At 38.9% G+C, this 24,587-nt stretch overlaps 2 protein-coding genes across 6 annotated transcripts; one reads left to right on the forward strand and one right to left on the reverse strand.

The window, feature by feature from the left end:
- Positions 1 to 639: 639 nt before the first annotated feature.
- Positions 640 to 5,206, reverse strand: ido1 (indoleamine 2,3-dioxygenase 1). Its single transcript, XM_087794750.1, has 10 exons — positions 5,117 to 5,206; positions 4,781 to 4,876; positions 4,603 to 4,722; positions 3,642 to 3,760; positions 3,541 to 3,555; positions 3,357 to 3,456; positions 3,171 to 3,288; positions 3,052 to 3,103; positions 2,841 to 2,989; positions 640 to 1,634 (listed from the first exon to the last, which is right to left on the reverse strand). Exons 1-10 carry the CDS (start codon positions 5,204 to 5,206, stop codon positions 1,237 to 1,239), a joined length of 1,257 nt encoding a protein of 418 aa, XP_087650876.1. The 3' UTR covers positions 640 to 1,236.
- On the forward strand, positions 5,138 to 24,580 carry rhobtb2a (Rho related BTB domain containing 2a). Of its 5 annotated transcripts, XM_087794749.1 has the most exons (11): positions 5,138 to 5,247; positions 7,285 to 7,353; positions 16,478 to 16,679; positions 16,756 to 16,859; positions 17,217 to 17,402; positions 17,471 to 18,411; positions 18,476 to 18,594; positions 20,547 to 20,697; positions 20,773 to 20,861; positions 21,650 to 21,755; positions 21,828 to 24,580. In XM_087794749.1, exons 2-11 carry the CDS (start codon positions 7,331 to 7,333, stop codon positions 22,031 to 22,033), a joined length of 2,127 nt encoding a protein of 708 aa, XP_087650875.1. In that variant the 5' UTR covers positions 5,138 to 5,247; positions 7,285 to 7,330; the 3' UTR covers positions 22,034 to 24,580. The 5 variants fall into 5 exon arrangements, with proteins under 5 accessions (XP_087650875.1, XP_087650870.1, XP_087650872.1 ...); XM_087794744.1 differs by lacking the exons at positions 5,138 to 5,247; positions 7,285 to 7,353 and adding an exon at positions 14,849 to 15,067; XM_087794746.1 differs by lacking the exons at positions 5,138 to 5,247; positions 7,285 to 7,353 and adding an exon at positions 15,150 to 15,252.
- The last annotated feature ends 7 nt before the right edge of the window (positions 24,581 to 24,587 follow it).

Raw genomic sequence — 24,587 nt, forward strand, 5'->3', positions numbered from 1 at the left:
TCATACCTTTTCAAATTGCCTTATTCTTTGTAATATCTCAAATGTATTTTACTTTATATTGTCATTGTTTTTTGTGCTGCTTTTATCCTTTTTAGGGCGTTGTTGGGTGTCTTGAAAGACATCAAATAAAATGAATTATTATTATTATTATCACAAACCAAACATTTATTTCCGTTCTGATTATCTCTTACAGTAGTAAACGTGTGATATAAACCAGCCCAGATTTAAAATTGTGAATTTTTTGTCCATTTCACAACAACGCTAAAGCTGCTAGCTATCCCACAGAAGTTGAGAATAAAATAAAAATAATTCCGGGCCTAAATATTTTGGTTCGCCAATAAATCAACTAACCAAAAAACATGTTTTGAGTGATTTCATAAACTTGATAATTGTTTCATCATATTTAAAAAATGTTGTAGTTTATTTGCAGTGTTGGATTGTATAGAACTTACCAATAACACTATATATAACAATTGTATATTGTTATCGTTATTGTTACAATGATAACAATATACAACAATATATTGAAAATGTATTGTAAAAAGAAGAAAAGAAAAACAATAGTCTCCATCGACTCGGTACTTCTCCATGAAGCATTTGTTCTCGGCCATACAGCTACATGGAATAACTTAGCTACCATTTCTGGGTTGGAAAGTTGTTTTATTTTGAAACACGCCAAACAAAATGCGCTTGTCTCTGTCATTAATTTTGAAGGTGTCGTCGTCTTCCATCATCCCTGGATGGGACCATCTTGTTGCCCAAGAAACCAGACTCAAGAAGCCACTGAGTTGAAATGTTGATGCACTTAACATTCTTGTTGTATTTATCTGCTAAATGTTAAAACCATTTCTTGAAAATAATGGCTACATTTTTGCAGACCTTGGTACAATAAAGGTTGGGGTTGAGAAGAGAGAAGTACTTTTTTTGAATGATGGTGAACTAAGAAAAAAGGTCCTTTTTTTACATCCTTTGTCTATAGTTTTAAGTGATTCAGGCTTCAAAGTCAGACGGTTTGGTTCTAGTCGTTTCATTCATGCTGATCTATGAAGGCAGTCTGAGGCTTTTATCCAACCACAGACAGTGTCTGATCTCTGATAAATTTGGGGGTGAATTAAAAAGCGACGTGTCAGGGGAAAAGGGGTTGATCACGTTCCCTTTGAGCGACGTGCTTTAATCGACTTCTTATAAATAGATATAAATAGAGTGATGTGGTCAGAGGGGGGTCAACATGACTCATCAGCTCTGGTGCTTCTCTTCACTGTTGTCGGAGAGGAAACTCTTTCTCGTCTCATCCCTCACAGTCTTTAGAAACACCATTATCCCCGAGCCCCCCGTGCCCCTCTCCTCCAGCGCGGTGGGCGCCTTCGTCACCATCTCCCCTTCGTCATCCCGGATCTCTTTGTCTCGGAGTTGTCGGGCGCGAGCGGCGGGGACCGTGATGAAGCGGCTGACCACGTTGATGTGGTAACTGCGGAAGGCCAGGAGTTTGGTGAGGCAGAGCTGGAAGGTCTGAGTGAGTCGCTCGCTCCTTCGCTCCTGGACGAACGTCTTCAGAGAAGGTTGGGCCGAGATGTCCTGGACCAGCTGCTTGTGCGCCGGAGGCATGTAGTCCCTCATCCGTGTGAGAAAGTCTCCTAACACAAAAGAGACTTCAGGGGACGAAGAAGACAAATATTGACTGTTGAAAAGTTGGAACTACTGATGCGTGTTCGCCCCACTTTCTCTCATGGTTACTGTGAACCTAGAAATTAATCTTATTAGAAACTTTTTTGTCGTGTACTTCTGGTGGTGTAGGATAGTAAGTATAATGTAACTTTGTACATTTAGTCTTTGAAAAAAAGTTTGATTGTAGAAACTTTTCTTCACAAACATACATGTACTGGTTTCTTTATGAAATGTTTTATTTGGGAGCTGCTTTAGAAGTTTTTTGCTGCCATTGTGTGTTCACTGAAGTGGGTGTCATGTTGCGACATCAATCACTACAGTGTGAAGTGGTTGGTATCCCCTAATGCATGGGTGTCAAACTGGGGGGCCAACATGTTTTAGCAGTCAAGGTCGCAGGGCCAAAATAAAATGTATTTTTAACCAAATTGTCAACTACGAGGAAATATGAGTCTGACTGTAATTGACTTTTCATTCTTAGATGTTTAATCTATCTTAACCCTTGTGTTACCTCTGGGTCAAGGTGACCCAGAGGCCCGAGTACAAATGTGTTTGAAGTATCCCTTGTGTTGTCTCTGGGTCAAGGTGACCAAGAGGCCCGAGAACAAATGTGTTTGAAGTATCCCTTGTGTTGTCTCTGGGTCAAGGTGAATGACCTCTGTGGCTTCTATTAATACATATGCAGTGGTAGAGGCCGTTAACCTTGACCCAGAGACAACACAAGGGATACCACAAACACATTTGTTTTTCGGGCTCCAGAACACAATGGTTAATTATCTCTGTGTTTGTCTTCCTTCATCAAAAACTCCTATCAAATATCTTTTACTTCTTTGTCAGTGTGACTTGAAGGGGAAGTGAATATGATCTGTTCCTTTATTTAATCTTAATCACTTGGATTTTTTTCTTCTTTTTGTATTAATCTACTTTGAGCAAACCTGATCCACTGGGCCACATAAAATCACTTTGACACTTAATGTGTCTTCCCATGTCTCTAAAGGTGGCTCGGTTAAAAGTATAAAGAACGAATGGCAAAAATGTTAAGTCGTTGTATGAGGAAACAGCAGTTTAGGTGGTTAAAAATAAACATGTGAAAATCGGGGTATTTTATTAGTATGATTAAGTTAGTTAATACATTTTAAAATGATTTATCTAAATGGGTAAATTGCAAAGTGCTTTACCTTCTTTGGCTTCATGTTTGACTCCCAGCAGTTCGTCGAAACAGTGCAACAGGCTGCTCTCTGCTGCACTTCCTCCTGAGAACTGCAGGGGCTCTGCCTGGACTCCCTCGTACACCAGACCCTTCGGCATGCACGGATTGTCTTTCCACCTACAAAGAAAATCAGTGTCATCTCATTTGTTAGCACACTTGTGAGCGAGTGAACGGAGTACCCGGAGAGGAAGATTCTCATGATGCCATAGAAGACAGATGGATCCACGTGGACTGTGGAGATAATGTTTATTTCTGTTTAATAAGAGTGATTTAACTGGGAAATATATGGTGTTACAACCATGTAGGAGTTTCAGGGTGTCTGTCATGCTTTGTAGAGCTCTGCTCACTTCCTCCAGAGCTGCAGACACTTCTTCGCTATCACCACGCCGAACTCCGTTGATCACTGTGGGAATGCTCTGCAATTGAAAAATGACTTTATTAAAATAAACACAATTTATTTCTGCATTGATGGATTGAAACTCACCCTGAGCCCAGGAACCGCTGACAGCTCTACTAAGAATGTAACCATGAAGAACCCGTGCACACTTTCTCCGCCAGGCAGACGGAACAGAGTGTCCAGGTTCCTGCCAAAACGCGAGAAGCCACTGAGCGGAGAAGCTTCGACAAATAAATCTGGGATTCAATACGGACGATGAAAGGTAACGTACGATATGTGGAAAGGTCTGACTCCAGGAGTGGAACATGGAATGACAAGTCAGTGTTAAGTCTGTGTTTCAACTAAAACCCGCACAAGTCAAGAGTCACTCACCCATTTGGATCCCTCTTCCTCCAGTTGGCGAGGACGGCGTCTGCATGGGTGAGAACAGGAGGGAGTCCCGAGCGCTTGGACACGTCCCAGTAAGGAACAGCCAAAGCACGAGGTAGAATCTGGAACGAACCGAGGGTGAGAAAAACATCATGTGTTTTTTCAAATGTCGCTGTGTCTCGACTCATCATCCTCTGTTCCTTCATTCATTCAGCGATACAACAGATTAATAAAACTATAATAAATACAGTATATTCACAAAATTGTCAAATTATTATCTGGAAATATTAAAAGAGCTTGTGATTATTTTTTTATTTTAAATTTTAAATGACAGTTTCAGGTATGATGTTTAGATCTGATCCGTACTGTACATTATCTATATCTAAATTATTTCTATAAAATATTTGACTTTTCAAAACAATAAATTGAGACAAATTTGACCTATGAAGAATATTTTTTCTAAATATGGAAATTGTTAACCTATTACAAAACCCAGGAAACAAAATTATATATTTTGATTTATATATATATATTTCTTACTATAATGTTTTAATAATTAGTGAGTAATCCTAATAGTTTCGTAATAGTAGTAATTGTGGTAGTATTTATTTTTGGAATACATGGTGGTCCCTTGCTTTTGTGTATCTGTTTAACATCTTCAATCTATGACTTTAACCCATTTTTAGGTAAGTTTTCAACCATTTATTGAAGCAGTTTTGACACATTTTAATAAAACACTAATAAAATAACTTTCAACATTACATTTAAACTCAAGTATAAAACTGAAAAAGAAGTGTATATTATTATAATTTTACAATCTTAGATGATACAGTTTGCCTTCTTATCACTATGTATACCCCTTGTTAATGCAACGTTTGAAAACAAACCCCTGAACAGGGACCGGAGCACCCAGAGGAGACAAATTCAAGCAACAAATTCATTTAAAAAAGGAAGAAGTTAGCACCTCGGTTGTGTCATTTTCTCCCTCCTGCCACACATAACCCATGGTCATCACACCGAGCGCCAAGTGAGCAAGTCGCAGTTCTCTGTATCCCCGCAGGGACCGACTGTCCAGCAGAGGCATCTACACCAAAAAAAGGAGTACTTCAAGTAAACCTAAAATAGTTTATCTCTACTCTTACTTTGTCCACATGGAGGCGCAGCTGGTGAGCCTCCACAAGTTCTGGGATCCGTGTAGCGAGATCCAACCATGGCTGGAAGTAAGATGGAAGCTCTTCCTTCAAAATAAAGGTACACAGCTAATGATGATTCAAGGAAAAGCTCATATTTGCACTTGATTAATATCTCTTAGTTTACTCTAGTAGATTCAACAAGACCAAGTTACATGTTTAACTTCCGATCACAACCACAGCAAGAAATGTACTTTTTTTTTTTCATTTATCATACAATCCTTGATGTTGTTACTCAACTTTACAAGTTTGATTACAACCAACATCAACAGGTACAGCAGACGTTACCAGAGGTTCAGGGAGGATGAAGCCCAGCTCCGTGGAGACGTGGTACCGGTCCAAGGAGAAGAGATTCCGGTCGGGGACGGTAGAGGCCATAGAGGGAAACAATACCTACACATCCAGTCACAACAACTCACGTAAGTGACAGCGTGAATGAAGAGACTGTAAGAGTTCAGAGTCCACGTAAACAGTCAATCATTAGGTCTAGTTCAATAATGTTGCCCTTTCGTGGAGTTGGACAGAAATCTTGTTCAACTAAATACCTTCAACCATTTTATTTGCTTTCATCCGAGTTTAACATCCAACCAGATCTCTTAAACTCCCTGGTGTCGACCCGCCTATCTTTCTTTTTCCTGTAGTTTCCGACCGAGCTGTTCGAAGGTTTCAGCTCTAATTCCAGCTTGTGACCACTCCTGGTCTTTGTGTGGAGTTTATGCATTGAGTTCTTTTGATGACATTGTCAAAATCAGCCAAAGAAAAGTTAAACTGGGCATTTTTATTTAAATATAAATCATACAAGTATGGAACAAAGTCTGAAACAAGTACCGTATTTTCCGGACTATAAATCGCACCAGCCATAAAATGCATAATAATAAGAAAAAAACATATATAAGTCGCACTGGAGTATAAGTCGCATTTTTGGGGGAAATTTATTTGATAAAATCAAACACTAACAACAGACATGTCATCTTGAAAGGCAATTTAAAATAAAAATAGAATAGAGGCAACAACAGGCTGAATAATTGTACGGTATGCTTACGTTACATGACACAACTGAGAACGTGCCTGGTATGTTAACATAACATATTAAGAGTTATTCAGATAACTATAGCATAAATAACATGATAAGAAGTTTACCAAACCATCCGTGTAACCCTCTTGCAGTTTAGTGTGAAAATAACATGTGAAATTATATACCCGTAATAATGTGTTAATAATTTCACACATAAGTCGCTCCAGAGTATAAGTCGCACCCCTGGCCAAACTATGAAAAAAACTGCGACTTGTAGTCCAGAAAATACGGTATATGTTAAAATTGGTGCATTAACATTTATTTATTTGTATTGGTTTTACTCTGACCCCGTTTGGGTCGCCTTAATAGAATGAGAGGGCCACATGGGGCCCACAGGCCACACTTTTCTGCTCAGACATCCTCCCAAAGTGAATATGTTTTTTAAGAACTTCCCTATGTTTTTACAAACACAAAAATGTATAAATATAAATATTGGAATTAATTCATAATTAACAACCCCATAAACCATTAAAACATCCCCCCAAAAAAACAAAAAACTTAACTTAAAACTTACTTGGTTGAAACCTCGCCTCCTGGAATGGTTTAAGTGATGTTTTTTTTAAACAAAAACAAAAAACAATATCTTTGAAAAAGCATAAGCCGTAATGTGATGTTTTGATTATCGCATTTCATCCTGAACACTGTTCATGTTTTATATTATTTTTTGCTTGAATGTGATCACGTGGTTATTAACTCACTGCCATTGACGAACATCTTCCAGTAACTTTAGTATCGTGAGTATTCAGAATAATTGATTGGCAGCACCACCTGGTGGCACATGGTAGTCATTGCAAGAGACATTCCAGCCTTGTCTTTTTTAACCTCAAATAAAATGCAAAAGTAAAGCTCGTTGTTTTTAAACCAATCGTTTTGTATTGCATTTGAATGATTTTGCGTTTTCTATACGTTGTTGACTTTGGTGAACAAAAAATGGGGTTTGTTTTTTTTCAAGTGTAAAAGCATGCAACTTTAAAAAGTATTTATCTATTTAACTTTATTGATGAATCAGTAGTGCGACAAGTCATGTTTATATTTCAAAACCTATTTTATTTGCTTTAAATTATGAATTGATCATTGAACATCATTTAAAAATCTACAAATAGAGCTATTTTTAATAGTTCAGGGGGATTGAAACATGTTTGCACCTGATAATGTTAACAATTAAACAGTTTTCCTTATTATGTTGACCTATGGCCAGAGTTTGGGAATGTCTTTGCTCAAAAATTGACAGTGGAGTTGACTTGAATGAGTGGAGAAAGTGTAAAGGTCGCCTGTAATTTGAGCTCTCTGCTGGAGTTAGATGTTCAAACACTGCTCAGACGGTACCACAGGAACCATGGTGGTTCACTGCAGAAACTTGTGGTTTCCTCTCCTCTGACAGGCACAGCGGAGCCTCATGCTGGAGCAGGCTTCGAACAACCACCGACATGGCTCTTAATACGTACGAGTGGTAAGTGGATTCCATTTCTATCAGAGCGATCAGTCTCATTCCTTAAGCCTCTTTACCTCCTCTTGAAGAGTCGGCTTAACCTAATCAACCTTCTGATAGTAGCACTGCCTTTCAAACCAAAATATAAACCAGAGATCAAATCTAAACCAGTTTTTGTCATCGTAATGATCGCCTGATGACTTCCTCTCTCCTTAAAACTAATTTGCAACTTCTTCTCATAGCAACTTCTCCTTTTGCGTCCAAAAAACGACCTTGGTGACCGATAAATGATAAGAAAAGTCTATTTTCATTTTTTATTTCTTCATTTTAGTCCAAGCTTGAATTTTTTATAATTTTTTATGTATTCAATATTGTTGTACCTGGTTATTAAACTGGTTAATGGTTGTCAAATTTCAAGAGTTGAGTGCGTCTGAGTCGAGCCTTCATCTCCTGTAATTTACTGTGATTAAATACTACAAAAATACTGGTTTAGTTCAGTATGTATGAATGTTCCAGTGTATTCATGGTAACCCTTCAAACAATCCAAAAGTTTGCTGTGATCCACATGGACTCTTGAATCTGCTGTTTCATTTGGTTAATCTCAAACAAAAGAGGGTCGAACATCTACAGTATATATCGAATATGAAGTTGTGGGGATTTTGTGTTCTGATGAACCGACCCCTCCCCAGCCTCGTATGTGGTGGTGGAATGAAGGACAGACACATGGATGAGTTTAAGAAAAATGCTCGTTTAGTGAATCATGAAAAGTCAGAGACAAACTTACGTGAACACGGGCGCTAGCAAGCAGAGAGATCTATCGCAGACGTCTTCGAATGCCAGAACGCAAAGATCACACAAAATGGTGGATCTTTATAGTAGAATATTCAGGTTAACACCTCTAGTCAAATGTGAATGTAGGATTGGTCAGTGACTGTAAACACTTGATTCTAAGATGGCCGGTCGCACGTGATCGTAGTGGAAACTTACCAAAAGTTGTTGTCTTGTAGAATCTGTCTGTTCCCATAGCTTGCTGGCCTGTTGTGTCCTTAAGTGTGAATTCTCAAACAGGTGTCCAGAGACTTCCTGGGAGTCTGGGATTGTTTAATCTTTCTGTGTGTGAGGCTTTGTGACCTCGGCCTTGTGTTGCAGTCAGTCAATGCAATGCAAGAATAGGATTATTTAATATTAATTAAATATGAAAGATTATCAGTTAATCTAGTGACTATTTGAAATGTGTGTTAAATCTAGATGATTGATTACAGTAAAGTTGTCATTTCCTTACAATCCCCCTGATTGCATCATGAACTAATGATGCAATAAAACAAAGACAAGTCTGATTTCAAAATAATTGCGAATCTGATTATAAACTAAACATTCTAAACTATCATCCGTATAGTGCCACACAAAGATTACATTTGGTGAGAAAGCAACAGAGGAAACACAGATTCATTTAATGAAAACAATTATACATTATGAGCATTTCTCTCAAATAACAAAAAAAAAGAAAAAATCCAAAAAGAAAATTTAATAATAATAATAATTCCAAATTATGCTATGAATTAAAGTAATTGAATGCCAAATCATCAAAACAAACATATTCACACTAACTAACTCAAATCTAATAAGTCTATTTTGAAGTAGAGATTTTGTTAAAATATATATTGATATGGAGACAGTATTCACTGCTTTGAAAAACCTCTTTAACGAGGTAAAAAGAAAGCAGCAGCCCCGTTGTCGGCGACTTGGATGTGGGCTCTTCGTGTGAGGTGTTGTTGACGTATTCCTCCGTCAACAGTGCATCGTTGAGCTTGTCCTGCAACATAGGAAAGAAATGAACAGCATCGCATTCTTGAGACAAATGAGAAACAATACATCTTTAAATCATGATTTGTATTTAGAATTTACTCATACTACTTCATGTAGACAAAATTAACCCCTTCCTATTTACTACCTAAGTCAGAGAGATAGTAAAACACAGTCGTACCTTATTCTCAAGCTGTTTTCTACATCAACAATTTAACTAATTGAATGCAATCTGGACAGAGCTCCCTTCAGCAGTGTTGATTGGCAGAACCGTGCAACAAGAATCACCAAACATGTAACAAACCTATTATCCAGCTAAGTATCTCTCTAAGTCCTCCCCCTGAGGGACAAATAAACAACCTTATTTATTTGTATTTTAAAAATGTTTTCTTGAATAACTTTATATCCAAATCTATTGTCAAATCATTTTATTAATCATAATACTCTTTGTATTAACTCTCTTAAATTTATTTATGAATACATTTATTAAATTATATGACATTATTAGCTACACAAAGATATTCTAAGGTTTGTTTAATCATAATTATTCCTCCTAGATTTGGTTTGAAAGTCTATAGCTGAAGTAAATGGATATTATCAAATAGAAAAAAGTGACTATGTGCAAACTATTCTGCAGTCGTTTATTTATTCAATTGTGTTTTTTCTATATTAGCTTTTCTATTGCTGGATTTCTGGACCTAAGTTTAACCAATTAATAAAATACTGACTTACTAAAGACTTACTTTATGAATAAAATCTTTTTTTTTTTTTTAAAAATCAAAAAAAATCTACTGTATAAAATATTTTCCGAATATAATTATAATGATTCATTCTTTTATTTTATTTTCTTGTCCTTTGTTCGATATAGAACTCCACTAAAATTTTGAGAACCTTATTTTCCATTATTAACCAATTCAATTCAATTTTATTTTAAGTGTCTTATCATAACAACCAATTTATTATCTTTATTTTGAAGTTCCCCAAAGAACTGTTAAACTCTAGTATTCATTTGGTATTTATTTTAGGTTAACACCTTTTAAGACTTCAATCAAATCATTTTGTCATGTGGATGAAGACTAGTAATTTTCAATGCTTATATCATTTAATTCCGTCAATAAATTACACTTGCAAGTCCATATTTTATTTTTAGAATTCAACTTGTTTATTTTCCATCAATCTCTTGCTCTAGTTCTTGTTCTTATACCTTAAATCTTGTTAGATTTAAGGTATATTTGTCTTTAACAAAGGTAATTTAGAGATTGATATAAATCTGTAGTTTCTTAATATATTATTCACTGTTTTCTTTCCTGAAGGGATCATTTATTATTATTTCTGATGGGTCTTATATTTTTCAAAGTCAATTATTTTCTCTGCTTTATATTTTGTTTAATGTTTATAGTTGCCTTAGAACATTAGAAGCAGCTTTAGAAACATATTTCGATTTCTTATTTAACTTTTCAATTGATCAATTTAATTTTTCACTTTTCAAATTGTGTATGGTATCATTGGCTGCTATTGATGTAAATAAAAGTATTCTATTTAAATGTATTAAAAAAATACATGTTCTTAAAATGATTAATTCTGAAAATATGTTTTAATCATAAAAATATATTTTCTGTTCTTTGAAATTTCTCCAATGTTTGGACAATTTCCAGCCCATTTGATTGTCCTTTTAAATATATATTACCAATATGTTCCTTCTTTTAGCATTAAGTAAAGTCTTATTAGTTGTAGGGAAGTTGTATTTATCTCAAATCATGATTTCTTGTGTTTGGTAATTTACACATCTTAACTATTTCACCACATGTCCAAAGAGTAGTTTCCTAAAACGACATGTTTTCATACATATATTTAAAAGTATGCTAGTCAAGTTTTTATCTTTACCCATGCTGGCTCATGTTTCTTGTTCACCTTATAACAAGGAGATCTTTTGATATATTTAAAAGTCTGCAGTGGACAGTGGCTTCTGTTTTCTCCCTCACTGGATGGCTTCTCAACACCACCTCTAACAGGATAAGAATGATCAGAAGTTATGAGAAGGTCAGTTATGCATCTATTCAAGTGGTGATGAGGATATTGTGTGTTTGTCATGAGTTGTGTATTCAAACTTTGTAGATCTGTGGATGTCTGTTAAAGTTTGTCATGTGTTTTATTTGAATAAACCTTGAAGTTAGCAGAGAGTTCAAATGATCAGTATGTTTTGACTTCATGGTGAAGAGAGAAAAAGAGGCGGGTGTTCGAGGGAATTCTTTCATTCTCACACACAGGGAGCAGTTTTTAGCAGAGACACTTTTTTTATCTTATTCAATTTAAATTGAAAACATCATGTGTTTGTTTGTTTATCTCTGAGATCAGTGTGTTATTTGTAATATCTATGTGAATGTCTGATAGTGTTGTGTGAGTTCAAATGTGTTTTATGAATGTAATGGTTAATTTGATCAGGTGTCAGTCAGAGCTCTTTAATTATTTACCCACAACAGAAATACAGTATCTATTCTAGATTACTATTTTGCTTATCTTAACTAGTTTCTTTAATCAATATTCACTTCAAATAGATTTCCTCTTGGTCTATAGGTGTATATATATATATATTTATTTTTCTCAGTGTTTCTTTTAATTTATCTTTTAATTAATTCTTTTTTCTTTGACCTTTACTCCTACAGTATTTTAGTCTCTATTTTTTACCATTTTCACTATTTTAGTCTAATTCCCAAAAAACAATATCATAAATTTCACTCACATCAAGATGGAGTGGTTTAGTATAGTATAGTCAAGTCTCTATAGTATAGTCTTTTTTGTCTAGTCTCCATAGTATAGTTTCTGGAGGTGACAAGTCAGCAGCTCTAGACAGAGTCACTTATAATTAGTTAAAATAAAATTCTGCATCAGTTGACCACACAAGTTTTCATTTTGTTTAGTGTCTTATGGCTGCTTTCATCATAGCTCTGAGTGGAGCAATCAGAGTATGTTATTCTGGGATTACATTTTTATTGTTACATCTTAGACTCAGGAAGATATCATGTCTCTAACAGGCTAGATTTGTCTGCTTTTTCGTCAAATCACAAACAACTTTGCATTTCATAATTATTTGTCTCAGGGTCCTAACTTCTCCACCAGCAACCACAACAAGAGCAACACGAGGGACAGAAGTGTCAGAGAGAGCATAGAGAACACCTTGTTCGTTTGTTAGTTCAGCAGCCACACCATCAGGACCCACAAAAATGTCACTGCAGACAAGAGTCAAGTTTATGTTTGCGACCAGATCGTGCCATTTGTCTTCATAATCACGTTCATCATCATCCCAGACATAGTTCATAGTGCAGTGTGGGGGTTCCAAAGGTGGATCATAGGAATGAAGTCTCAAAAAAGAAACCATCAGATGTTCAATCACGTTGAACCAGTACAGCTGCCTCCCTCTCTGGAGCAGAAGTTCATTCTTGGTGGAGAGTTGTTGAGGTTGAGTTCTTGTTTGTTCAGCTCAGAAAAATTGCTTCAATCGTAGGTGTCACCAATAGGGAACTGGACCAAAGTTCCTGGACTAAAAGCCAAAAATGCGCTATTGTTGACCAAAATTCTTTGTTTGTTTCCATCCCCTCGTCCTCTTCTCCTGCCACACCCATGCACTCCAGCCAGTGGCCAATAGGGAGCTATGATAGGACCCTAGAACTATCATCTCTATGTTTAGAGAAACTCTTTCAAGTCTTTAAGTTGAATCTTAATTAGCTGTACCAAAACTAATATAAAATATAAATATATGTAATCTTTCCTAACCAAAAATATAAACTTAAAAAATCGATGTTAAAAAATAAGATAAAATCTTTCTCAACTGATTCTTGAAGTAAGGTATAGTGGCATGCCTGGTTGCCTGGAGAACAATCAGTGTCACGTCAAAAGTAATCTTATTCAACTCTAGACAAGTCTGGTATCAGAGGTACCTTCAGATATGCCGGTTAACATGGCACGGATCTGAAGCACCTCTTGGGATGCCGGGTATTCAGAGGTGGCTCAAGAGATGCCAGCAATCACAGACACCTCCTGAGATTACAGTAAAGATGCCAGGAATCAGAGATGCCAGGAATCAGAGATGCCAGGAATTAGAGGAATCTCCAGAGATGCCAGGAATCACAATTGCCTCCAGTGATGCCAGTACAGATGCCAGGGAATCACAGGCACCTCCAGCAACACCAGGACTTAATTGTGCCTCCATATATGCCAGGAATTACATGAAGATCCTGCTATGGTAAAGATGCCAGGAATCAGAGGTTCTTCTAGAGAGTCCTGGAATCTGAGGCACCTCAAGTGATGCCAGTTAGGATGCCAGAAATCATAAGTGCCACCAGAGATTCCAATAAGCAGATGATCTTTGAGAGATGCCAGTGAAGAGACCATTGTTTACTTTCTAGAGATGCCAGGAATTAGAGGAACCGTGAGATGCCAGTGAAGATGCCAGGAATCAGAGGCACATCCAGTGATGATACTAAAGATGGCAGGCATCAAAGGTCACTCCCAAGAGTCCAGTATCTAGGGTTACCTCGAGAGATGCCAAGAATCACAGGCAAATCCATTGATGATAGTAGATATGCCAGGAATCATAGGTGTCTACAGATATGTCAGGAATTTAGAGCAGCCTTTTTAGGGACTCTGTGGATGTTGCAGAAGATGCCAGTAATCAGAGGCACCTCCAGTGAAGACAGTAAAGATGTCTGGAGTCACAAGAATGCCATCAGAGATTGAAGAACTTAGAAGTTTATCCAGAGATACCAGAAAGTATATGCTCTTCGAGAGATGCCAGGAATTAGCGGTACCACGAGAGATTTCAGTAAATATGCCAGAAATCACAGACACCTCCCGGGATGACAGTAAAGATTACAGAAATCAATGGTGCCACCTAGACTGGACTCTGCTGGCCTAATCTATACTCTCCTCTATTGGAATCAGAGATGCCTCCAGAGAGGCAGGAATCTGAGGCATCTCAACTAATGCCAGGAATAAGAGGTACCTTCAAAAATGCCAGTAAAGATGCCAGGAATCACAAATACATCAAGTGACGACGGTAAAGATTCCAGGATTAAGAGGCATCTCAAGAGATGCCGCTACACTTGTCTAGAATCACAGGCATCTCCAGCCATGCCGATGAAGATGCCACGAACCAGTCGTCGCCGTAATGCCGATGAAGATGCCCCGAATCAGTCATCGCCGTAATGCCAATGAAGATGCCACGAATCAGTCGTCGCCGTAATGCCGATGAAGATGCCACGAATCAGTTGTCGCCGTAATGCCGATGAAGATGCCATGAACCAGTCATCGCCGTAATGCCAATGAAGATGCCACGAATCACAGGAAACCTCCAGATGGAATATTTACTAGCTTAGCTAGGTGACAGTGCTAGCTGCAAAAGGTTTCTATGTGAGATGTTTCACCGGTAACTTAGTATTTTTTGCACATTTTAAAGACGAGAACCTGTTAAAACAGTCGAACCACCTACACCAGAGAAAATGTCGTGACATTTCACCGGTTTGTTTGATCTGTTGTTGGTGTGTATTTACTCTCGGCATCAGGCGTTTTAACTTCCTGCAGTAAACAACCCATCAACCATGTGATCCTCCTCCTTTTCAAAGCCCCAGTCCAGGGTAGACGCCAAGTGTTACAGTCTAAGCGGCTTAGCTGGCGAGGAAAATAGATTGATGCCTCTTTTTTAAAGTGGATCAGCGTTTGCTACTGAAAGGTTCGCTTTCTATTGTTAGCCAGAGCCAGAGGAGGTGAACCACGAGCACGACTCCTTTTTTTTTTCTAACCTCGGACAGAGAGGGAGGTTTTTTTAAAAAAAAAAAGATGAAGCAGAAACTCCGGGCAAAAGGAAGCTGTCGCCTCGGATGGACGTGCCCCCCTGTCCCTCCTCCCACAGCCCGCTGCAGCTCTTCCTCATGTTGCGGTAAGACGACACGATGACACACTTCCTGCGAGGGGGGATCGGGGCTGGTTTCTGGTGGTGATGTCTCTGTGCGATGACTGCACATCCACATGAACGAGGCTCCAGAGTCGGTGACGGTGTGTTGCATAACCAGTAATGCAGCAGAGCCTCCTGACGCGTCTGCTGGTGGAGCAGCTCTAGCGCCGGTAGGATTCTGAACAAAAAAACACGTTTATTGCGGACTCAACAGACGGGGTTTGTTTTGTTTTTCACCGCTTTCTTTTTTAACCTTGATCTGATTTGAATTTGCGTCGAGTCATAAACCCTGTTTCTATAGTAACACGGCCCGGTTTAAGGTCAGTCTTTCTGTATGTCTTTTTTTTTATTTTGGAAAAAGCAACAGGGATGAGGATTGTGATGTCAGTGAATGAAGCTTTTATGAATGGCTGCAAAAAATGCATGAGAGGATATCATCACTATCGTCAGAGAATATTTGAGGCCACATGGTGTTACGTGCATGAAAGTATAGGTGGTTGTTATTGTGTTTATGTACACGGTGGAGTGTGGTTGTGTTATAGTGTGTTTACTGAGTCGACAGTTCCCTTGGAAACAAGCCTAGAATGGATCAAAACTAATCTCCTTTACCTCGTTTCACTTTAAACATTCACACACGCATCTAAGGATTCAACTCTATACTTCTCTGTATATACACTCCCTTAGTCTGTCAACACTGAGTCTGGTTCTGCTCCAGGTTTTTTTTGCCTTCTGAAAGCAAGGTTTTCCTTGCCACTGATTCACTCATTGTTGATTCCCTGTTTCGCCTTTCTCTGATGTAGTCTTACTTAAACTGTAAACACGCTACAGTTTAAGTAAAACCATTCAATTTGAATAATTTAAATCAGCCAGAGCCAGGGTTTCAAATGGAAATAGTGAAGAATCACAGGCACCTCTAACAATGCAAGTAAAGACACCAAACCGAAACATTGACCTTGACCTCTTATTGTGTCATGTATGTTATTGTTATTTACACTGTATTTTCTAAGACGATTAAAGTCAAGAAAGATAAAATATAGTTTGGACCATTTTTTCATTATACTTCTACTTTTTTGATTTGTATTTCTTTCTGAATATAGTCACAAACTGATATATTTGCTGCACTGTAAGCACAGCATCCGGCGTTTGTTTGCTTGTCCCTTTAAACGGAGCTATATCTGGACCAAGAATAGAAACTTGTGAATGGGCACAGGCAAGTCACGGGACCGTCCATTGAAGCTCTGCAGGCAGCACAAGCAGTGCAGCTGAGGAGGAGTCACAGTGTCTAGTATCTTACATTGATCCTTGTTCCTGTACGGGCCCGGGCCGGGACAAAAGGTTTGGATTTCAGGGAGCTGATGCAGATCTCTCTCTGCTTCTCTTTTTTTCTACCGACAGGTCGCATTTGACGGATTCTGATATGGACTATGAGAGGCCGAACGTCGAGACAATCAAGTGCGTGGTGGTGGGGGATAATGCCGTCGGAAAGACCCGCCTCATATGTGCTCGCGCCTGCAATGCCACACTTACGCAGTACCAGTTACTGGCAACACACGTGCCCACAGTCTGGGCCATAGACCAGTACAGAGTGTGTCAGGAGGTAAAACTCAAACAAGCTTATTGTGATTAATTTAAAGTAAATATTTAGAAATTAATCTTAAATCCTGCATCAATAGGTACTGGAGCGATCAAGGGATGTGGTGGACGATGTCAGCGTCTCACTTCGCCTCTGGGATACTTTCGGGGACCATCATAAGGACCGGCGCTTTGCATATGGAAGGTAATATATCACAATAGCTTTATCATTTACTTATTTAGAAATAGTTTTGCATGGAAATGACATAACAAATTAAAAAACAGATTATCAGGAAAGGATAATTACATTTTGGTATTGTTTTGACCACTATACCATATTTCAAATGCCAAAAAAGGAGTGGAAAAAAGATGCATAGGTGTAAAGGGTTGTTGTAAAGCACATTTCAGTTATCAGAGTCACAATATGCTTTACATAAAAACAACCATTATTAATTTAAGAAAGTACATTAAAAACGGTACAATCGTACCACCATAAAAATATATACTACCCAAGATTTTATTTGGTGTAACTGTGTTGAATGTAATTGTGTTGTTCTTTCAGGTCTGATGTGGTGGTTCTGTGCTTCTCCATCGCCAACCCCAACTCTCTATACCACGTCAAGACCATGTGGTATCCAGAAATCAAACACTTCTGTCCTCGAGCTCCGGTCATCTTGGTCGGCTGTCAGCTGGATCTACGCTATGCAGACCTGGAGGCAGTAAACCGGGCCCGGAGGCCTTTGGCGAGGTGCTGTCACCACTCTGGGGAAAGTCATGTTTTGAATCCAGTAGTAACACACGTTTTTATCTTTGCAGACCCATCAAATCCAACGAGATTCTTCCGCCCGAGAGAGGTCGCGAGGTGGCCAAAGAGTTGGGAGTGCCGTACTATGAAACCAGTGTTGTGGCTCAGTTCGGCGTCAAGGACGTCTTCGACAACGCCATACGAGCGGCTTTGATATCGCGTCGACACCTGCAGTTTTGGAAATCTCACCTGAGAAATGTGCAGCGGCCGCTCCTGCAGGCGCCGTTCCTGCCTCCCAAACCGCCGCCCCCGATAATAACGGTGCCCCCTCCCCCGTCCACGACGGAGGAGCATCCCGTGGGGCTCCTGGAGGACCCCCACTGCGCCGACGTCATCCTGGTCCTGCAGGAGCGGCAGAAGATCTTCGCGCATAAGATCTACCTTTCGACGTCCTCGTCCAAGTTCTACGATCTTTTCATCATGGACACGCAGAACGAGGAGACGGAGAGACCGCATCGCGGCGCTCTGTCGGGGCGAGAGCTGCTGATGCGCGCCGCCAGTTTCGACGTCTGCGAGAGCAGCGACGAGGGAGACCGGGCCAACCTGAGGGCCTGCACCAGCGACGGGACTCTGAAGGACTCGCAGGGAGGGAAACGGGGGAGGCTTTTGTCGTCATGGAGCCGAGCTTTCGCCAGCATCCAGGAGGAGATGGTGGACGACCTGGTGTCGTACAGCCCGAGGCTGATGACCGTCGTGCACATGGACCAGTCCATGCAGCTCGGGCCCTTCAGAGCGGTCCTGCGCTACCTGTACACGGGCCAGCTGGACGAGAACGAGAAGGAGCTGATGCATATCGCGCACATCGCCGAGCTGCTGGAGGTCTTTGACTTGCGCATGATGGTGGCAAACATTCTCAACAACGAAGCCTTCATGAACCAAGAAATCACCAAAGCCTTCCACGTTCGCCGCACAAACAGAGTGAAAGAGTGTCTGGCCAAAGGCACCTTCTCCGGTAACTATCCTCGAGAAGTCGATTATCATAAGAGAGTTTATAAAGCCTTCTGTCTGTACCACAGATGTAATATTCAAGCTGGATGATGGGACAATCATGGCACACAAGCCTCTTCTCATCTCCAGCTGTGACTGGATGGCAGCTATGTTTGGTGGACCTTTTGTCGAGAGTTGCACCAAAGAGGTAAAGAAGGCTTTTTTTTATTTTCATCACCATAGATCAAGTGTGTCCCAAATGTCCTCTACAACAACGATGCTAGGCTAACTCTATCTCAGACTGCATTCTCTAGGAAAACACAGAAATCTTCTCTCCAGGATCTGAGTCAATAATTAATAAGATGCTACCAACACCCAACAAAGATAGTAGCCTCGAACGTAGATGTAGATGTTTCTTCCGTCACCAGAGATGTAGCAACACATTTTTGATGGATCTACTGACTCCTTCAAGAAACATCTTAAAACATTTTTATTTGTTCAGGCTTTTCCTTGATTTTCTGGAACTCCTGTGTTGTTCTCAGTATTATCTTGACCTTTAAAGTATATATTTTATTGAGTATTGTTTTTGATTGTTTAAGCGCTTTGTGACCCTGGTCTGGAAAAGCGCTATATAAATACAAATGACTTACTTACTTACTTACATCCTGAAGAGTAAAACTTCAATATTGATCACATTGATCTTTATCTTTACCCCAGCATCATCGCAGACAGGGGAGAAACAATCAGATCAGGTGTTTACATGGACACCGATCGATCCAAGAATACCCCTGTCGTTGCAAAACAAATGTCTTTCTGAAAGCACCGTCATGAATTCATTGGGATTATAGAGGTGCATGTAAGTGCAGCTACGGCCGTAACTCCTGCTAGCGCGACAAAACAGGTCACATCCTCAACTCGCCTTTCTAAAACCACGAGGTTAAAAATAGTTCTACAGCAGAAAGTCAGGCTGATGAATGGACGAGGCCGAGGAGGATCTGCACATCTAGATGTGTCAGCTGCAAGGATCAGACCAGGCCAACAGAAAAACCATGTTGTTGAAATACACACAAAGCAGATGGATTTAATCTTTCTACAGGCCAAACAAGCATCACTAAAACATCATGTTTGTATACATTAAAAATAAATTTGAATTCCCGATACATGTTTTATTTGTGTTTAAAGACAGCTAGATTCAAGAACATGGCACTATATAGAGGGTTTTCAAAGGCACAACATTTATGAATCATTAAAATGTCTTAAATTCATTCCAGTTAAGTCATTTTCAAATCTTTATTTAGTTACTTATTAGTTATTTATTTTTTATTGATTTCTCTTTTACAAATTGATGCACAATCGCAATAGTGGAGCACATAAAACAGAGAGTACTTTCACAAATGATTGAATTAAATTTAACACTCAGGGTCAAGGTGACCCGAAGGCCCGAAACAAATGTGTTTATTGTAACCCTTGTGTTCTCTCTAGGTCAAAGTGAACAACCTTCCTGGCTTCCAGAAATGCATATATAGTGGTGGAGGTCATTCACCTTGACCCAGAGACAACACAAGGGATACCACAAACACATTTGTTTTCGGGTCTTTTTCGGTTAAAATGTAATTAAAACACTTTGTAGTTCTACTTAAACACAGTTTAATCAACATGTTTTTCTCATGGCTTAAAGATGAACCATGCAAAGTACGAAGCACGGTATACTTTGGGTAACAAATTATCAACATTTTCAGTGGACTAAAAACTCTTGTTTATTTTAAATAAATATTTTTGGGTAAACATGTCACTAAACCTTTGTAACTGATTTTCCATTTGTTGATTGAGGAGTTAGTCATTCATTAATGAAGTCTTAAAAAGTCTTAAATGGAACCGGAGCTGTAGGAATCCTGTACATAAACATAAGGAACAGTTTGTTTACAAAGTGCGGTTTAAGAGGATTGAGTATCTGCGGTAATACAATTAAAGAAGGTTCTCTTATCCTAATGCGACGGTGCACTTGTTTGTGGCACTTACCTGAGCTAAGTTGTACTATTTTTCAGAGCTTTTTTCCTTACATAACATACACTGCAATGCAGAGTAAAATATTTTATAATATTGTTTTTTCTTTATCAAATAAAGGCTCCTGTTTATGTGGTTGTATCTGTGGTCGTGCAGGTGCTGTTCCCCAACACCACTCGCAGCTGCATGAGAGCCGTGCTGGAGTATCTCTACACGGGTCGCTTCTGTTCCCGGACTGACCTGGATGCGATGGAGCTCATCGTTCTGGCCAACCGTCTCTGCCTCCCTCACTTGGTTGCACTCACAGGTCTGACTGATTTGACTTTAAGAGGGTCATACAAGTGCATAACCTGACCCTGAACAACTCTGTCGGTTCCTCCAGAACTCTACACCGTTACGGTCCTGACGGAGGCAGCGATGATGGGGACGGACATCGATGGAGACGTTCTGGTCTATCTGGACATGGCTCAGGTACTGACACCTGCCAGTCATCGCTCAGATGCAATGATGTGTGTGTGTGTCAGTGTGTGCTAGTTGACAGAGATGGAGTCTATATCATACATGGGCAGCCCTCATTATTATGTCAGAGTAGAACTGATCTGCATAGAACTTGTAGAAAATGTTCCTGACAGTGACAACTAACAATTTTATTTAATATTTATTATTGTATCAACTTTAAATACATCTTTATTTAGTTATTTTTATTTAGACTTTTACCCTTTTTTGTTTGTCCTTTTGGTGAATAGTCTTAACTTTAAGTCACTTATCAGTTTCTTAGCTATTATTTTCATGAAATATTTATGAATATTTATTTGGCATAGTTAGGTTTTTAAACATTTTATGTATATGTATAGTTTATTAAATTAAATTTCTTTTTTTTCTTTTTATTCCCCTTGCTTTTAAAGTTTTTCCATCATATTTTCCTCTTCGCTCTTCTATTTTTGACTCGATGGTCCCTTACAAGAGTCACAGTATATAATGTGGCCGCTGAGGAAAAGTATTTGCCCACCCCTGCTCTATGTCATAGTATTGCAAGATTAAAACCCTGATTTTGTTATTGATATAAACTGTTATGAAGTTCTTTCTAACATTCTCACAACTGCCTCCACAGATATTTATTGTTATTTTACTTACTAATCCAGCAGCTCAAACAGTAGTTAACTTAATTCAAGATCATGAATGTTATTTTACCATTTTATCTTCCCAAAGGTAGTATAAGTATCAGTACCTATTAAGTACAGGTGCCTTTTTCTTTGCAGTTTCATGGTGCCCAGCAGTTGACGGGCTGGTGTCTCCATCACATCTGCACCAACTACAACAGCGTCTGTCGCAAGTTTCCACGTGACATGAAGTCAAAGTCCACCGGTAAGAAGTGTTCGATTTGAAGGATGATCAGAAAATCTCTAATATAACTTTTTCATTGCATTCCTGCTGCAGAGAACCAGGATTACTTTGAGAAGCATCGGTGGCCGCCAGTGTGGTATCTGAAGGAGGACGACCACTACCAAAGAGCGAGGAAAGAGCGGGACAAAGAGGACTACTTGTACCAGAGACGACAATGCAAACGCAAATGGCTCTTCTGGAACCTTCCGTCCTCTCCCAATTCAAACTCTCCTTCCTCTGGTTCGTCTGCAATCATATGAGACACTTTTAAGTTTCTCTGGAGAGGAGTTTGATGAACGCTGCTGTTCCAAGCCTGTGACGTTTTTGTCCGTGTGTTCAGTAATTAGTTCGGTCTCTGCGGACCGATAGTCATCAAGGTAAACATGAGCTTCTCCGGCTTGACCCGACTCAAGGTCCACACACCTTTCAGTGTTAATGAATTCAACAACAAGCTCTACTGTTCCTCCGGCGCAGAACTTTTCACAGTTGTCATCTTTTTCAAGCGGAACGCTTACCAAGTGCTGCTTATCAGCTGCAGAAACCAGCAAAATCTACACCGATGTTACGTCTCAGAGATACGACACTTTGCCCTCAAGTGTTAGTACAATCTACCGATCATCCATCAGACGGAGTTATTATAATCAGTGTTACTGAAGCTGCTGGTAATTAAATATTTTTGTATTGTGTTCCAACGCTTGTGCTGCACATTTGAATGTGTGTCAGGAAATCTTTTTGGTTCACTCCAGTAGTGCTTAGAGCCGTTAGAAGGAGTTAAGAAGCGAGCCTAGCTTGAATTGTACTGAATTTTCGGATTAAAGCCTAGAAGTAGCTGCTTGAAGTAAATCGTTAAGCTCGACAAGTATATTTGATCGTCACATCAGCATGATCGCAACACATGGATTGAAAGAAAAAATCGATCAATATCTCTTATCACTTTAGCTCCGAGGACAGCTAGCCTTGACTTTCTGGTTCTTCACCATCGTTGCATAAAACGACCCATGATCACAGCAACGTGTCGTTACCTTTTGAACTTTGAAGAAGATTTTGATTTTTAAAAAACGTTGTTATGCAAAAACTCCATTGATTCCCCGCATATGATTGTCTGTCATACTTGCACGTTGGCTTCAGCAAGTGACGTACGGAGAGTTTGAATTGTAAATTGTACGATACCCGAGAAGAACTCCAGAGAAACCTGCACTACTTCTTTGTGCAGTTCCTTGTAAGTGTGCGTACTGCCGGCAGCGCGCTGTTATCACTACTGAATCTAGACTTGAATTATCAGACTTTTTTCTTTTTTTAAATAAGTGCATTTCTATTATTGACATATTAGTTTTGTCAGATGTGTGTAGACGGTACTTTACTCCAGTCATCTAGGTTTTAAGAGTAAGGTCAGTGTTGACATCCTTGATTCCATCCTGTATTTGGTTCATTGTTTAATATCTGACTTATATTTGTTAAACTGAACAACTGATTTTTGTGGCGTAACATAGTACCTGAAAAACAATAGCAGGGCTTATCACGATATATTCAAAACTAGTCGTAGCTGTTTATATTTTCATAAATAAATTAAATTAACGTTTTGTGTAGTGCTAACCCACTTTGAATATGATAAGTATTCAGTATTTACATCAGATATCAGAAGCATATACAACGCACCTCCATCTAGTGGAGACTAATACACGTCACCATAGTAGGTACATGAGGTTTAAAAGCAGAAGGTTGATAGATGTAGACACATTTCCTTCCTCAGTGCAATTTACGATGAATACTCTGCTGATGTTTCGCATCGACGACACCTCATGCCTTAAATGTACAGCGTGGCATATGGTACTGAATGTACAGATGTGGTGTACTGTGGTTCGTTCATTCGCTTGTTAGGTTACCATGGTGCTCCTCCAAAGCCATCTGTGTTTGTAGATGTACTTATTCCATGACTTGGATGTAAAAAAAACAAACATTTGGTGTGTGATATAAAAGAGTTTCTAGCGCTTACCTCCAAACACTGCACAGGGTTTACCAATCTAAAGCTAACCGCATCAAGGTCACTAACTCAAAGTCATCAGGGGAATACAACCATCAACCGTATGCAGGGATTTCAAATTGGTTCCATTATTTAAAAAAAAAAAAGTGCTCGATATCTGCATGAATCCAAATTGCTGACAGTTTAGACACGAGAGCTGAATTGGAGTTTTTGAAATTTGTACATATAAACGGATGGATCGTCTCAACTGAGGAGTGATTGCATAGTTAATATGTAATGTTTTTCTACTATGCACATTGAATTGTGGGATTTGGAACTACAAACTTGCACTGCTTTGTAGCATCAAATTCAAATCGCATTCTGAAAAAAATAAGTTGAATAGATGTATAAAAATCTATTTAAAAAAAGATACATTTCTTAGAAAAAAACAAAAAAAGCTAAGGAACCTTTCCCATGTGTTTGGGTGCTATTATTGCTGCTGCAGAAAAGCACAAACCAAAGGGAGCTGTCGCAGCACCAGGAATAAATATGTACATTATGCTGCACAATCACTTCTTGCATAGATTAAGAGGCCTTGTTTAGAATTGTAAAAAAAAAAACAACCAACAACAACTAAATAAATAACAAAAAAGAAACTTGAATGTTTTTTCTTTTCCAGAGTTTGAAGCCATGATGACTTTTTCTAAAGTCGTCAAGTATTTCTGTTGGGTAGTTTTTATTGTTTTTGAACGTGTAAAGCTGAACTTCTGTAGCATGTGTTGTGGTAGAAAATGTGTAAATACTGTTTCCTGAATAAAAAGAAAGTCGCGACTACAACAGTTTAAAACTGGGCG

Source organism: Callionymus lyra, chromosome 1 (genome assembly GCF_982586985.1).
Source record: "Callionymus lyra chromosome 1, fCalLyr1.hap1.1, whole genome shotgun sequence".
Classification (NCBI taxonomy): Eukaryota; Metazoa; Chordata; class Actinopteri; order Syngnathiformes; family Callionymidae; genus Callionymus; species Callionymus lyra.

Bases quoted from the DNA above. Each gene is read 5' to 3' on its own strand.
- ido1 (XM_087794750.1), bottom strand. From the start codon at position 5,206: ATGGCCTCTACCGTCCCCGACCGGAATCTCTTCTCCTTGGACCGGTAC. The intron at 3,761-4,602 runs GTGCTAACTTCT...GGTTCGTTCCAG, and splicing joins GAGAAAATGACACAACCGAG to ATTCTACCTCGTGCTTTGGC. The intron at 1,635-2,840 runs GTAAAGCACTTT...CTTTTGTGTTAG, and splicing joins CAAACATGAAGCCAAAGAAG to GAGACTTTCTCACACGGATG.
- rhobtb2a (XM_087794744.1), top strand. From the start codon at position 15,009: ATGGACGTGCCCCCCTGTCCCTCCTCCCACAGCCCGCTGCAGCTCTTC. The intron at 18,412-18,475 runs GTAACTATCCTC...TCTGTACCACAG, and splicing joins GGCCAAAGGCACCTTCTCCG to ATGTAATATTCAAGCTGGAT. The intron at 21,756-21,827 runs GTAAGAAGTGTT...TTCCTGCTGCAG, and splicing joins CATGAAGTCAAAGTCCACCG to AGAACCAGGATTACTTTGAG.